General features: G+C 31.6%; 1 protein-coding gene across 1 annotated transcript in view; it reads right to left on the bottom strand.

Annotated features, from left to right (window-relative positions):
* LOC111639962 (transcription factor SUM-1-like) overlaps positions 1-15917 on the bottom strand; it is a 42769-nt gene that overhangs the window by 15727 nt on the left and 11125 nt on the right. The window contains exons 2-3 of the mRNA XM_023385944.1: positions 13968-14646; positions 498-573 (exon numbers count right to left, since the gene is read on the bottom strand). Coding sequence (XP_023241712.1) covers positions 498-573; positions 13968-14633 — 742 coding nt within the window. The 5' untranslated portion in view covers positions 14634-14646. The remainder of the gene's footprint in view (positions 1-497; positions 574-13967; positions 14647-15917) is intronic.

The raw sequence follows: 15917 nt of genomic DNA, 5'->3' as shown, positions 1-15917 counted from the left end.
ATAGCTTAAGATTGAATAAATAAATTTAATAATCGTTCGAATTCTTCTTCGCAAAAACAGTCGTATATTTAATCTCCCGAATTTTTTTTAGACGCGGCTTAAAAGCTTCAAAATCGCGGGAATCTTCCGATGGTCCTCGAAAATTCATTCATTAATTTTCAATGGAACTTTTGCTTATTCTAAGAGGAGAAGAGTTTTCTCTAAAATAAGAGCTTACTTTAAATATAAAGTAGGAAAGAGGAAAGAAGAAAAACGCGGTTATATTTAGGAAAGAAGTGGAGATGAGAGAGATAGTGGCAGGCAGAGAAAGGAGATAAGATGCAACGAGATCGCTCACAATAAGAGACGTCTCCTCAGATGTATATCCAGATAATGTTGTTGAACGAACAGACGGACGTTGTCGGTCGGCAAAAACCAAGCCAAAGAACCTCTCGAAAAATTCGCTCGCGTATCGCTCGCGACCGCTTTTATTCTTCCTGCCTGGAGGGGAAACTTACCGTTGATCGGTGCGTAATTGTTATGAGAATCGTAGTGATGAAGGCGATCCGCTAAATACGGCGGACTGTTGGCGGCCTGAAAAAACAAAACGGCAGTTATTAGTGTTTTATTCTTATTTAGGAAAAAAAATACCTCTCGTCATCGTTCGTTAGACGAGAGATATTGGAGAGAACGTCTCTTTAATTTTGTCGTGATCGAAATCGCATAAAGGGACGTCGGAATCAAAATTAGTAAAGTTGAGAACGGCCGGTTAATAATAACGGAAAGAGAGAGAATAGAGACGTTATCCAGAAGACGGGGTCGGTTCGTCTCCTCGACCTATTAAGTGGTTTATGACGGGTCGTTTTGATAACCTAAGCACGCGATGAAAAACGTTTCCGTAGCTTCCGACCGACGTCGACCGCCGGGCACGTGACGCGTGTCTCGAACGACGATTGGTCGGCGATATAAGTAAAATACCAATAGTGACTGTTTATAGGCGTTACTCCCGGCGCAATTTTCACTTTTTAATTCGCGGCATTTGCTGAGACGCGTCTGCCTCTTCGGAGTTAACTTGTACGACCGTTGGACGGAAAACGTCCAGCTTCCGTAATAATAAAGCCAGCGTTTAATTGTAAAAGATCGCCACGCATTTTTTTGTTTTTTAATTTAATTCCAATAGCGTAAGTTAGTGTGACCGGAGGGAGAAGGATTCCGAAATCGTTTGAGTAGATTCGAGAGCGACACTTAAAGCCTGCGACGAGGAACAAAGCACGAGAAACATTCGTAAAGAAAAAACAGTATATTTTTCTGTCGTCGAACGAAGAGAAAAGAAAGAGGGGGGACGCGTCAGTCGGGGAATCTCGATGCCCGTTTGGCAGCTCGAACAAAAGCACGGGTGATTAATGACAATAAAAATAATGCAACAATTCGGCTTAGTTTTCGTTAGATCTAGATTCTCGCGCGTCAAAAACAAATAAAGGAGAGTCTTAAGAAAACTTCCTCTCAACTTTTCGTCCACCTCGACGTTCTTTGGGCTTCTTCGGGGATTTGGGAAGGAGGCGGAGGACCGAGATCGTTTTTCGGAGGCGTTAGAGAGTGCCACTAGATCTTCGGAACCGCGGTTTAGGGACGGCTCGGTTCAAAGAGACGAACGGCGAACTCGTCCATTAAGTTTTCCTCGAGGTTCCTCCCTACGGACCAATTTTCTGTCTTTAAAAGCGGAGTACGGGGCAATTACTCGCGGGAGTCTCCATACATCAGATTGACGAGAAACATATTGCCGTAGCCGAGACCGCCTTCCTCCCCTCATCCGCCACTTCCGCTCGAATTAGCTACTGTCTCTCTCTTTCGCTCTGCGCTTTCTCACGTTCTACGAAAAGTCGTTCGACGACGAGAAATTCCGACCTCGTTATAGAGAAGTCAGACGGACCGCGCGACCGGGCAATAAAGGCGGGTCGGGCCACCGGGGGGGGCACCCGTCACGCGTCCGACCGACGGCTAAGTGCGTGTTGAAAGTGGTCGATAAGGGTTCGAGGATGACGTCTCGCAGACGCACTCCGTCGCCTCCTATTGGCCCTCCGCCCGCGACTTCTTCCGCGGGCAGAGCGACCCGCGACCTCTCTCTGCCCGATAATGCCCTTTGAGTAACGACGTCGACTGACGGACGTGACGCGTTCGAGTCCGCTTTCTGACGGCAGTGTTTTTTCTCCCTGTCTTGTTTATGGATAAAATAAAGAGACGACGCCTGACAATCTCCCGATTCGAATTTGTTTTTCTCTTCGAACTCGAACCTTGCCATTGTTCTTTTCGCTCTCTACAATATCGTGTTAAGGAATTTGTTCTTCGTCTCTAACGACAACCGAATGTCGGAACCACAAAGTGAGTTATCAATAAGCGAAAGAATCGTAAAATCACCGGTCAGTCAGATGAGGAGTCAGGATCCTTTACTCTCATTCGAGATTAATTATTCTTTACTATTTATTATTTTATTTGAAACATTTATTTCACCTGGTTGCATTCATACGGTGCAACCAGGTAAAATAAATGTTTCAAATAAAAAGAGTTATATTACACTCTTTTCTATTCGTTCTAGTTCAAATAATGAAAAATTGAGGTGGAGAAAGACAGAAACAATGTTTGATGTTGACTGGGATCCGATTCTTCTTCCTCCGATAATGTTCAAACATCATCGGAGAATGCCGAACGATTAGACTATTTCAAAATCGTATAATGTTCGACATTATAGTCCGACATTCACATATTGCTTTTCTTCTTCTAACGGAACATATTGGACCGTTTGGCAAGTTAATTTTCCGAAAAAATGTCTGTCTTCTAGTTATTTTTCAGTATCGCAAAATTCAATGAATTTCCTTTTAACAAATATCACATCAAATCTTTCATTCGAAATAAAAATAACTTAGAATCGAAAATAATGTGATTTCTCCAAATTTTTTAAATTACATTGTGACGAATTAAATTAAATTTCGTCTTTAGCTTGAATAGTAAATATTTTTTACAATTATTCTCCTATTGAATAAATTGTTCTAACTAATAATTTTTGGCTTTTTTTTTTATCTTTTACTTCATTTATAGTTATATCTCTACAAGCTAAATAAAACTAATATTTTCTCAAATATAAAATATATAGTCTACATATAGTCTATATAATTTCGAAAAATAGATACAGTAGAACCTCGAAAACTCGGCTCTCGATAACCCGGCACTCCGGATAACTCGGCCACATCCTGGCAGGGCAAAAAAATCCTTAGTTAATTAATTTTCATTATAGACAGCTTTATAAAAGTATAAAAGCTCTCATAAAGTATTTTTCTGGGGCCTGTCTTATCAGGTAAATCACTGTACACAGTGTATTCATTAATTTTCATTTTCGTGTAGTAAAAGCTCTATGCCTTCATAAAGGACGTACTTTTCCTCTGTTTAAGGGTATTTGGGCAGTTTATTCTCTGTTATATTCTCAAGTAAACAATACATACAAGTACAGTACAGTATTTTCTGAGGAAACACTCGTACTTATTTTTTTAACCCCATTCCCGATAACCCGGCATTTTCACAAACTCGGCCACCCTTCGGTCCACATTAGGCCGAGTTTTCGAGGTTCTACTGTAATAAATAAACAAATAGATTTTCACGAAATGTATAGGCTATAGTTGCTCATTTATAAGTTTGCATAATCGGACATGTGTCGTTGGAAGCATCTGTTCGAGTTTAGGTCACTCTTCTAGTTACAAATTAGCCGAAAGGATTATTCATATGGCCTACTCCAATACGGTTTCAAGGAATACAAAAATTAAATTTCGATGATCACCAAAGCGTAAAGTTATGCGAAAAGCTATTTTTCGTCTTTTTGCTACCGACTTTGTTTGCTAAAAAGTGTAAAATAAAAACAAACATTGCTAAACTTATAAAATTCGATACTGCATATAAAAATTCCGCCGGCGTGACGTTCACTCGGATTTTCTTTGGGTTTTCGCGAGGATAACCTGAGTTAAAATGAAGAATTACGTATTAAAATATATTTTATGTTTAGGCCAACACAAAGTTGAATCTAGGTCTTTTATTATAAACAGATTCGAAGTCTTATAATTTATACGAGTTGATAAATTTAACGCGTCAAAAATTTTTAGTAACGCTCTTAATTCAACTTTCTTTTATTTAGTCGTTGACCTTCTCGATTTCAATAATTTATGGTCAAAGCTCTGACAGTATAAAATTTATTAAGTCTTAAAATATTCACTATAAACTTCTGAGATCGTCTTGGTGAAATTAAAAAAATAATCGTTCAAAATCTCATATGTATATTTATCGACTAAATATTAGTTTTTGAATATAATAAATAAAACGAGACTCATTTGTGAACATAATTTAGTAGCCTACATCATAAAAAAGGCAAATTATTGTTAGATTGTATTAATAACACAAATTTAAATAAAATGGAAAGGTTAATAGAGTAGAAACTTTGCATTTATTAATAAACTTTGTAAAAATATATAATTAAAAGATAAAAATTCTTTAATTTTGTAATAAATTAATAGTTAGAAAACTCAAAATGAGAGGACATAAAAATCTAAGTGATTAAACTGAATCCAAAGATAAATTGTTTTGCTTATTAAAATAGTTAATTAAAAATGTGGATCTTGATGTACAAATTGAAAAAAAGCAATAAAATTTGGATAGAATACTCAAATTATCAGGGAAAAGTCGCTTAGATTAAACGAACATAAGGAGAATTTGGTAATTTTCAAAAAAATATGCAATTATTCTTGTGAGTTTTGGCAATGCGTGATTTTCACTGATTTTTATACGGATGGAGTATTAAAGAGAAATAATCTTTAGGCCAATAGAGAGAGATCGGTTATAATTTCGAGTTTTATGTCTACGATAGAATAGAAAATTTAGTAGTTATTCTTAGAAATATGGACATAATTGTTTACTTTAATATTTTGTAAGATTTGAATCTATAACATATACTAAAAGTCAAGGATTCAACTTCATTAAGGATTTATCTTACATGGAATTCATATATGCGGATGGCAAATAATTAGGTTAACCCACTTCTAATGCTACTGAATTTGATTCTTAAGTCAGAAAACCGCGCTTCCCCAGCTTCTAACATTCCGAACACGGAGAACTATCGAGTTCCGCTCATTGTGGTGAGCACTGGTTTACTTGTATTTTTCTCAAATAGATACTTGATGAGTATAATTAAATTCTGCTCTTTATATCCATAAACATCGAACTTAAGTGTTAGTTCTAATACAAAAAATATATAAACTGTATTTTATTAATTATACGTGGTTTCATAAGTGTCTAGGCAACATCTAAGACTATTTGGAATGGGACACAAATTTGCGCGGGACTTACTGACACGCAACATCTGCGTAAAACAAGATCATACTGTATTTTATAAAAAAATTTCAAGAATAACTGAAAAAGATAAGTATGTTATAATATTCCAAAAGTTATAAAAATATCTTCTCAGTCGTCCCACGTCAATCCTGTAGAAAAATACATTTACGGCAAGAGTTAGAAATATTAAAAATATGAAATTGAAAGCTTAGAAATGCGAAAATGAAGCCAAGAGAATAATGGGGAAGACTGATAAAATTAAGATAAATATAATAAATTAATAGAATTACATATCACGGCTAATAAGACAAATAATTGATATAAAAGGTGGTCATACAATATTAATGATTACGTTACTTATTTAATTAATAGCAATAATTATATTTATTTGAATACTTTTGCTAATATAAGCATGATTAGCACACAGTGCCGAATTGCTAATAAATATAGAAAAATTACTTCAGTGTATTTTTATAAATTCGTAAAACTGAATTAATCAGTAAAATTGTATTTTCTGTATTGAACAAAATAACTAATTTAATTATCTGTTACAGTTAATATTTCATTAGAAATGCTTAAATGTTTATTAGCAAATCAACAATATGTCAACGAACGTTATTTGTATCATTGCGACAGTTTAAATTGACTTTCTTCTTTTATTTTTGCACCGAAGAGAAATGAATTTTTAAGCTTTAAAATAAAATTTTCATTAGTCTATAAAATATTTTTGTAAATAACATACAATAGAAAAACGACGAAATAAATCTAACCGAAGATTCTAGAAAGATTTAGTTGTGACTCAGTTTAAACAAACTGTATCTTTTTGTTTCGTAAGTCTTTCGCGATCAATTAACTAACTATCTCCGCGACTAATTAAAGTTGCGGAGATAATCGTTATACTATTTTTAGAACTTTTAAACAACTTCAAAACGACAATTTTATGGCCGAAGGTTTTCCTCTGTAAATGCTCGAAAAATATTATGGATATTTATATTTTTACCAGATTTTTTTAAAATTTAATAACGTTAAAAATAGCATTTTGCAAAAGTTTCTACTTTCCTGAACAAATTCATTTGTAACAAAAATTATATTTTTACAAAATGATAATTTAATTTTTTTATAAACAGAAAATAAATTACATAAATAATATTTTATATTTTTCATATTTTTCTAGTCGAAGACAAGAATCTTAAAGTTGCACCCTGCATCTACAGTATAAACAGTAGAAGTGTTATAGGTGAAACAAATAGACATTAGGTAGATTTCCTCACCCTTCTAATAATGCTTTTACTCCCGGATGACTTTTGTGGAGGATAAATGACGCGAGGCATGGACAGGTGGTCACGACGACTTTAAAGAAATTATTATGTTCCTTAACCTTCCGTAAAATGGAACTTACTATCATTTGATTAATAGTTTGCTTTCGGATTATAAGATATGTATTTGATAAAGAGTAGTCTGCATTAAATAGGTTTTTCTTTTCTAATTAATACAAGTGAACTTCTGTTTGTAATCGTTCGTTATAATCGGTCTATTTTTCCATTGCCGTTCGATCGTAACATTTCCGGAAATATTACGTATTTAAAATTTTACTCCCTCGTACACTACTATTTAAATTTGATGCACCGACCAGTCTAGTAATAATAGATAAAAAATTTTGTTAGGTCGAGTCAAATTTTCTGATGTTATTACCATAGTATATAGATTCGCTCGTCAATAAAGAAACTAAATGGAAAATGTGACTTTCCTCACGATTATTATAATAAATGCTATTTTTATGTTAATAAATAAACCAACTAGAAAAACGAAATACGTTAAACAATTGTGAATGTAATTTAATTTAAATGATCCTAAGAAATTGAATAATAAAGATTATTCGTTAGCAATTTCTATGGAATATAATTTACTTTGCTCGTATATTTGTTTAATAAAAGATTGTTTACGTTCTCGTAATCAAAATAAGTAAGTTCAATATATGTTTAACGCTTTTCACTAAATGCCAAGATAGAAATTCGTGCGCTAACAGTATTTAACATTTTAAATTCATTCATCGAGAGGGTCTCGTTTGTTTAACGTTTCTTCTTTTTTATTATTTAAGCTGTATATATTTTCTTTTATTTACTAAATAAGTTTTTTTTTGTCTATATTATTATTATTATTATAAAATTTGTTGTTGTTTTTTTTACTTTTAAATTAAACAAATTGATTAAAACTTGCTGAATATATTTTTATCCAGTTAATTATTATTATTTAATAAATTTACTATTTCGAGAGTAGCATTTTCATCTTCATTTAAGACAGATTTGATAAAATAGATAAAATAGTTTGATTGAAGATAGCTGAAGAATTCATGTTTGCATTTTATTAAAATAGTGTAATAGTATATAGAACAAATACAGTAACAATATAATTATATATTGTTACTGTATTTTGTTATATATAATACTGTATACTGTATTTTTCTTTACAAAATTTGGAGAGTTTAACCAATGCTCGGAATGTTAAATAGACAATTTTCTAAAAAACAATAACAAATCTCTTAAGATATTTAATGAGAGCAATATTTTCTAATTAGCTTGTTAATAATATTAAGAAAATAATTAACCCGCAAAATTAATTGTTAAGATATTACTCCATTTTATTAGGCATTAGTGCATGCCTAATAAAAATCGTTAACTTATATATATATATATATATCGAAAGATTCGACAACGTTTCAGCTTAATACTTTTATTGTAAACATAATTATGAATCATTATCCATAGAAAAATATTTTTTCAGTACACAGAGTTTACCTAAAGTTTATTTGATATATATATATGAAAGAAATCTATTTATAAATAAAATAAAATAATCTTACGATAATAAAAATATACTGTACTAATTTTAAACTTATTTTGTTATGTATGGCTTATGAATCGAAACACAGAATGGTCGCGTTTAAATACAAAACAATGATTTCCAGGCATAGTATAAAGTGTAGCATGGAAGTCGCGATGAAGATCAAAGGAAGATTAAAGAAAGGAGAAAGAAGACTAAGGTGTTTTTGTCGTATCCGTTATAATTACTCACGATACTCGGCTTATTTTTAATGCGTAATTTCGGGACCCGCTTCTAATTTTGTAGGCAACGATACCGGGTCGAGGAGTATTTTCGGATTCTGACTTCCGAGTTTGAGAAGACGAGAGCGCTCCTTATACCGAATCGTCCGAGGCCGAGTCGAAAAAATAAGCCTAGGGTAGGCATTTATCATTGATTCTTCCGGAAGATCTGGATTCTCAAAACGTCGTATTCAGGTTAAATGGTACTCGGCAAAGAACTCCATCCCGGTGCAAAGGACATTTCAGTTCGGGATGGATACGCAAAGGTATCATTTCGAAAATTTGAAAACATAGTAAAGCACTTATGAAAAAAAGGAAAATTGAAAGGCGTACGTAATTTCAGAAAAGACTTATTATTTTTAGAGTTTATGAGAACAAACTTTAAAGTCTAAATATTTTTAAAACTAAGATTAGTTTGCATTTACGAATGTAAACATCATAAAATATCGTTTATCGTATCATTAAATTAGCGTAAGCAAATATTTTCTATTCTAAAGACTTATTTAAACTTACATTCAACGAACGATTCATTGAAAAGAACCTAATTTCGAGACAAATGCGATTGTTATTGTTTTAAGAAATTAATATTAAAAAGTTTTGCCTACTCAATCATATCGATAATTAACATATTGGTATATTGTGAATAAGTGTTTATCTGCATGTCGATTGTACTGTATGTTACGCTGGTTGACTTTAGTTTCAATATATATCGATATCGATGATTGCATAATTTTGTTCATTCTGTAGGACAATATTTAAAGATTTTAAATCAAAATAATTAACTATAATTCGCATCAAAAATTGTAAAAATATGATTAAAATTTAAGCATTATTTATACTAATCTTTATTTTAAAAATTATTAATTCGATTTATAAATAATTCAATGAATTTCAATAAACCGATGATTTAAATTTCGATATCTTAAAACGCTATTTTTTGACTATTTATAACGATTATTCGAGTAGGTTTCGAAGAGATAAAGTTCTTATTTTTGTTTAAAGAAGAAAAAACAGAATACTCGAATGCAGCAGCTTTCCAAAAATAATTTGAATTCAATAAACTTTGGCCTTTGCTAGAATTATTTTTTTTTAATGTAAAGAAAAGTGATGTATGCGAAGAGTATAAATATGACTATCTAGTTTTGGCGTATAGTTAAGCACGGTTTATCAAATGTGAGAAATTTCTAAAAAATTATAAAAATAAAATGAAAAATAAAACGTTCTAAACTCTTTATTTTTCATTTCATTTCTCGTAAATAGCATCGATCGATAAAATCGTGCAATTTAAACATTTCAAATAAAGCAAATTCATTCAAAATGTAATTAAATTGATAATCTATTTGAGAAAGAATGTAAATAAACTTAAGATGTTTAAGCAGAATTTATTTTTATAGTTAGTGCGAGTTAAATCTAAAAAATTACAGCTTGCTTAATACTTAGAAAAGAAAAGAAAACAAGCCCAGTATTCTAGATAACTTCTTGAGTTATAAAGCCTTAAACATTATTATTATTTTTATCTTTGTTAAAATCTTGTAAAATTCCTTTTTTGTAAACATTTTAAAACATGTTTTTCATAGACAAATCTAAGAAATGTTTGAATAATAATTTTATCAATAAAAATTTATCTATCAATATAATAATTACAATGTTATAAATCAAAACATTATGAACCGTTCTTTAAAACTGATATGGTTTTTAAGATATTAATTTAGCAAAATCTATTTTAGAACGAAATATTTCTTTACTTAATAAATGAAATAAATTAAAAATGATTCCTTTTTAAAGAAAAACCTAATTAATATATTTATAAAAAAAATCAAAAACAAATTAAATATATTATATTGATAGGGGTTCGCTATAATAAATAGCCTACTTCATTTCTTTTATTATTCGATAAACTACTCTCATTTTTAATTTTTAATGATTTATTTATTATAAATGATCTTTTCTGAAAATTAACCTATTTAGATGCAATTACAATTAGTTTTGAATACTGTATAATTTATATATTTATATACGATATTTACGGTATGATTAACTTTTATAATAAATGTTATTTTATTATTTATTATACTAATTCGAATTTGATGTTTTTTATAAAATATGAATTTTTATTTTAAAAAATATATAAAAATTAAACCGTTATAATAGTTTTGTGATTTTTAAAATAATTATATTTCAACAAATTAATAGTAAGGGCAAAAAAGAAAATATAAATTATACGTTATTCTCCGCACGTTATCAATATTTTAAGATTTGATCATTTATCTTAACAAAAAAATTGTCTGTTAGGTTCCAAAGCGTGAAAATTCGATGGAAGGACTTGACAGTCGAGAAGTATCAAATTCGAATTAGTGTAAGTGGCGGAACAAATTCCTGTTTTATCATCAACAAAATGTCTTTCGGATTGATTAAATCTCGCGGCCATTCATTTAAAGCAAAACTTAAATTATTAATGCATATTAATTGCAAAAGTTTTGTTCCAACAAATTCAATTTTATTGCGCGATTGAAGTTTAGGTAAAGTTATTTCAAATTACCTAAAGCAATTTACTAAATTTAAAGGATATAGATATTTTGGTTTGTATTGAAAAGTTTTGAAGTTTAATTTATTATTAATGAGATTAATAATTTCTAAAATATTGCAAATAAAAGATTTTAAAGAAAATATTGAATTAGAAAAAGTTTTAGTAGTCCAAAGAGAAAATAATTATAATTAATTTTTATATTGTAAGCAATAAACTGTTCGTATAAATTACTTGTTAAAAAAGAAATATATATATATTTTTAACTGACAGTCGAAAAATTTTGCAATAACTTTACACAAACTGCTTTTAATTCGTTAGTTTATATTCTCAGAAGCGGTAATCGTCTCGGTAAGCTTAGATATTTAAATTAATATACCTTAGCACAGTATTGATAAGTGTTTAAAAATGTAAGATATTAATTAAGACAGATCTATTTTAATCTAATGAAATTTACAATTGAAATTAATCACGTATTATAATTTAATATAATAATCTCGGAAAATGAAAATGACAAAACGAATCATTAAAAAGTTAAATAAATTTTATCGATTCTACGTCGGATAGCGGCTCAAATAAACTGTGAGAATATTGGTGGAAAAAATACCTTCTTAAAGAGGATTGGTCAGAAATGTAATTGTCTTAATGGTGATTGGACAGATAAGGTACTACAGACAAGGGCATAGGTATATAAAATACTATTGTATTACTCTAAATGCTTATTGACTGGAATACGTTTGTGTCATGCACCATTTAAATTTTATTAATGTTTTATTGAAAAAAGGTTCTAGACTATTTAATAATTACGATATAATTAATAAAATAATATAATTAAAATGTTTAATAAGTACAATATTTTATTTAGGGTAATTATTTAAGTTATTTAATAAAATACAAGATTTTATTGAACGACTCAGAAAGTATAAATTTTTAGGCGGTATTTTTATTTTATTTTAAATGAATTTCTACTTTAATAAAGCTTCGGAATTTATTATTAAAATAAATTTTAAAAGCATCTCGAGCAAATTCGCGAAATTTAATAAATTTTGAATAAAAGTGTAACGCGTCTATGTAAATTATGTAGTATACAGTAATGCATATTTTAATGTTTATTTATATTTTCATATAATTTTTATTACTTAAACTAATTTTTAATAGTTTTATAAATAATTCAAGTCGGAGATTCATTTTGAGATTGTTTTGACGTTTTATAGCTTTATAATATAGGCCTAAATAAATTCGACAATGATAAAGTTTTCAGTTGGTTAATAGATAAATTATGTCATTTAAATAGAACTTGAAAATTTTAAGAAAACTAATTTAAATTCAAATTTCTAGATAATTCAACTGTATTATTAATTCTATTCATTAAAAACTATTTAAAAAATGTTTAAAATAGAATTTTATGAATATTAATATTCTATGACTTTTTTAAAACGAATATTGAAATTAAATCATTAACTTTCATAACTTTAGCCAATTATTTCGACCTTAATATTTGACCTCCAAAATTAGAATATTATATTTTTAGCGGCCGTTTTATTCAATGAATTAAGTCTTTTTTTAATCATCGCGTGCAGTCAGCAATCATTTCTGAGGAACCTTTTCGTTTGCCAGACAAATTACTCCTTTCAGAATAGGAAATGATGGATTGGATAAGTTAAGCACTCGAATCCTCGTTAGATCCTAAGCAAATTGTTCATCCTTCTAACTTGTTTCTCTTACGGTAACGGACGAGAATATACTTTGTTTCATATCGGATTTTAGTCTTTAATCTCTGTTTATTATTTTAAAAGAGAAAAGTTTGACATTAAATCGGTAGATTTTTATCGATCCGAATTTAACAGCGCTCTTAGTAATTACATTATTATAACTAAAATGAGTGATAAATTCTTTAATTCGGTGAAAAGACTATTGTTTTACTTCGAGATTTCAATATCGATTCGCAAAGTAGTGACGAGAACCGGTTCCAAAGCGTAAGATAACCTACATATTTTTCTACGAGACGTCATAATCTGCACGTGTTATTCTTGGCCTTATACTCCCCCTTAGTTCGTAGCGAACCCTCCGGCGCGTCGAAGCGCGCAGATAAGATCCCCAAGACAGAGTCGGATGCGGCTGGCGAGCAGATGGCAATAATTAGCTTATTGCACTCCGTTTCTTTACGTCGGCCGGGAAGCATTCGAAGAAACGTCACTCCCTTTGTTATTTATTAATTAGATCATCGATTATCTCGGTACTTAGTCTTTTCTGCGGTCTACGAAATCTCTTTTTATTTTCAATTCGATTCATTTAATTTATTATCAAAAAAATTAAAGAGAAAAAAATTAATTTCTTTGGTTAAAATGCTAAATATTCGCCGGAGAAAAGTTATTTTCGTCCGACTGTGAGAATAAAGTCGGTGCTATACGTTGTCATTGAACGTGGGATCGAATTGCGTTATTTAAGCGGCATCTCGAGAAAGAATCGCCTTCTGTAAGACGGCACCTCCAGCCGTTACTATTCTGGTATTTAGCTTATTTTGACTACTATTATGCGGGATCCCTTTATCGTTTGGCAACTTATTTCGGAGGAAATCGGGCCGTTTTTCTCGTTTCCCCCCACAAAATAAACAAATTCGACGTTGGTTACGTCGTTCATAAATTCGGAAGAACATGGTACAATGGCGAAAAGTAGAGAAAAATTAGATAACGAAAGATGACTTTGGAGCGAGGTCGAGAAGAGAATGGAGAAAAACTATTCGAGTCGCTACAAAAACTTCATCCACTTAAAAAAAGAAAGCTATCTACTTTCGTTCGTCATTCGAATGTTAGCTTATTATAGAAGAGAATTTCGTTTTATTACTTTGTTTTTGGAATTTTTCGGGCCAACAGATCGAGTTACGCCAGTCGCGATTTCGGACCGAATTAAAGGAACCGTAACGATTTTCGGTTCCTCGTCGTTTCTTTTATCGCATTATTTTTTTACTGTTTATTTACATTTTTTGAAGGACTTACCGTGTAATCACTTCCACCGCTTCCGGAATCGGGATCCCTGAATTGTCTTCTGTCCGTTCTGGGTAGAGTCTGCGAACCGTGTAGAAGCTCTTCCAGACTTTCGATATAGTCTATGGCGTTTCGTAAAATTTCGACTTTGGGTAGTCTTTGGTTGGGATTAGAGCAAGTCCTTCGTTTTAACGTTTCGAAGGCTTCGTTCACTTTTCTCAGTCTTCTTCGTTCTCTCAACGTGGCGGCCTTTCTCCTGTCCACCGTCACCGTCTTCCGTTTGCAGGCTTTGCAGGCCCACAGAAGACATCTGCGTTGAGCGTGGCCTTGGAATGGTGGAGCCAAGACGTGAGGAACGTGTTCTTCGTTGTCGTCTCCCGCACTCGAACGTCCGTCCGAAGAAGTGGAGGTGACGGGCGAAGGAACCGCTCGCATTTTGCAGTCCGTGACATTTTTGTCGTCGCAGGAAATCGGTACTTTCAGACGAAGGGGAATTTTGTAGTCCGTAGAGGCGTCTGGAACGGGAGAACTTCCAGAGGGGGGAAAAGGCACAACGGGCCAAGGCGGTCGTTCGCCCAGACTAGGAGGAACCGGAGCAGGTGGAGGACTCGAATACAAACCATACATGCTGGAAGATGATGAATTTTCGTATCTGCAACTCCTCATTTCCAAAACCATTTCGTTTCGTCTCCTGAAAAGATAGTGAGAATTATAACACCGATAATTAATCAAATAGTTACCTCCCATATTTTACATTTTGATTAGTATCGTCCCTAAGTTCTGTCTTACGTTTAACCGAAAATATATATCCCGCGTCTACGTTCGAGTGAAAAGAATAAACAGAATTAGAAAATAACGAGATAAACGTAACAAAAATAGACGTAAAAACGTTTCCCGAAAAGCAGAACAGGAAAGTCGTTGTCAGAAAACGTCCTCGATAGAGCGTACCTGCTTCGGTAGCGAAGACATATTTGCGGAACGATTCTTGGACGATGCCGCTTTACAAATTACCGATGGCCCTAATAACCTCTCGGAAAAGAAAAAAAGAGAAGATTTGCGAGGTTCGAATGCCACTCGTAACGAGAATATTACGACAAAAATATCTCTATGACTTCGACCAACGAATGCTTTTCTTATGTCTTAAAATATATTTGGATATAGCGCGACACACAAAGTTTGTTTTTAAAATTTTCGTGAATATCTTCGAAGAAAAATATGAATCTTACGAAAAAATATGATATTTTTAAAAAATACGTAAAAAGTAAACACAAGTCAACAGTAATAGACCGTGGTTGCTTTTTAAATAAGATATATAGGCCTATATATTGGATACTTTAGAAAATAATTTAAATCTAAAATTTCTAGCAAATCGAATCAAAGCGAGACATAGCCTATTGTTTCAACTCATTCCAATACACCGAACAGTTTTATGTCCGATTATACATTAAGTAATATCTAAACCGTAAACAATTTTTACTACTGAGTTAACTTTAACAGAAAATTTTGTATAGTGATTAATTGACAGTCCAAGATCTAAAATTCCTCAAACAAAGTTCTTTTCGGTCTCGAAAAGTCACAAAGAAAGACGAAAGGACAGATTTCTGTCGGAAACGATAAAAATTTCGACAATAAACGTATTCCGTAGTTTCAGTTTAGAATTTCTAAAAAGAAAAAAATTCGAACGTTTACGGAATAGAAATGTGTAAAAAACATTTAATATTCTCTTATTAATCAAGAAAACAAAAGGATCAGTGGATTCTATAAATTGACTCAGTCTTTATCGGATACAAAATAAATTTTGTCACCAGTTAAATCATTTGTATGTCATCATTCCGCGGTTGAATCAAATTAGAGCTATTAAATGCTTTGGTAAATATCTACCTTTCGGTTGTAGGGCATTCATTTAGAAAACAAAGTTATGAATGATATTGTCTACAGAAGAATGGAAAATATCCCGCAATG

The sequence above is a fragment of the Centruroides sculpturatus genome, unplaced genomic scaffold (assembly GCF_000671375.1).
Source record: "Centruroides sculpturatus isolate CEXI.00-Female unplaced genomic scaffold, Cexi_2.0 scaffold1172, whole genome shotgun sequence".
NCBI classification, from domain to species: domain Eukaryota; kingdom Metazoa; phylum Arthropoda; class Arachnida; order Scorpiones; family Buthidae; genus Centruroides; species Centruroides sculpturatus.
Note: the sequence above shows the minus strand (reverse complement) of the source record. Positions and strands in the feature narration are given on the sequence as shown.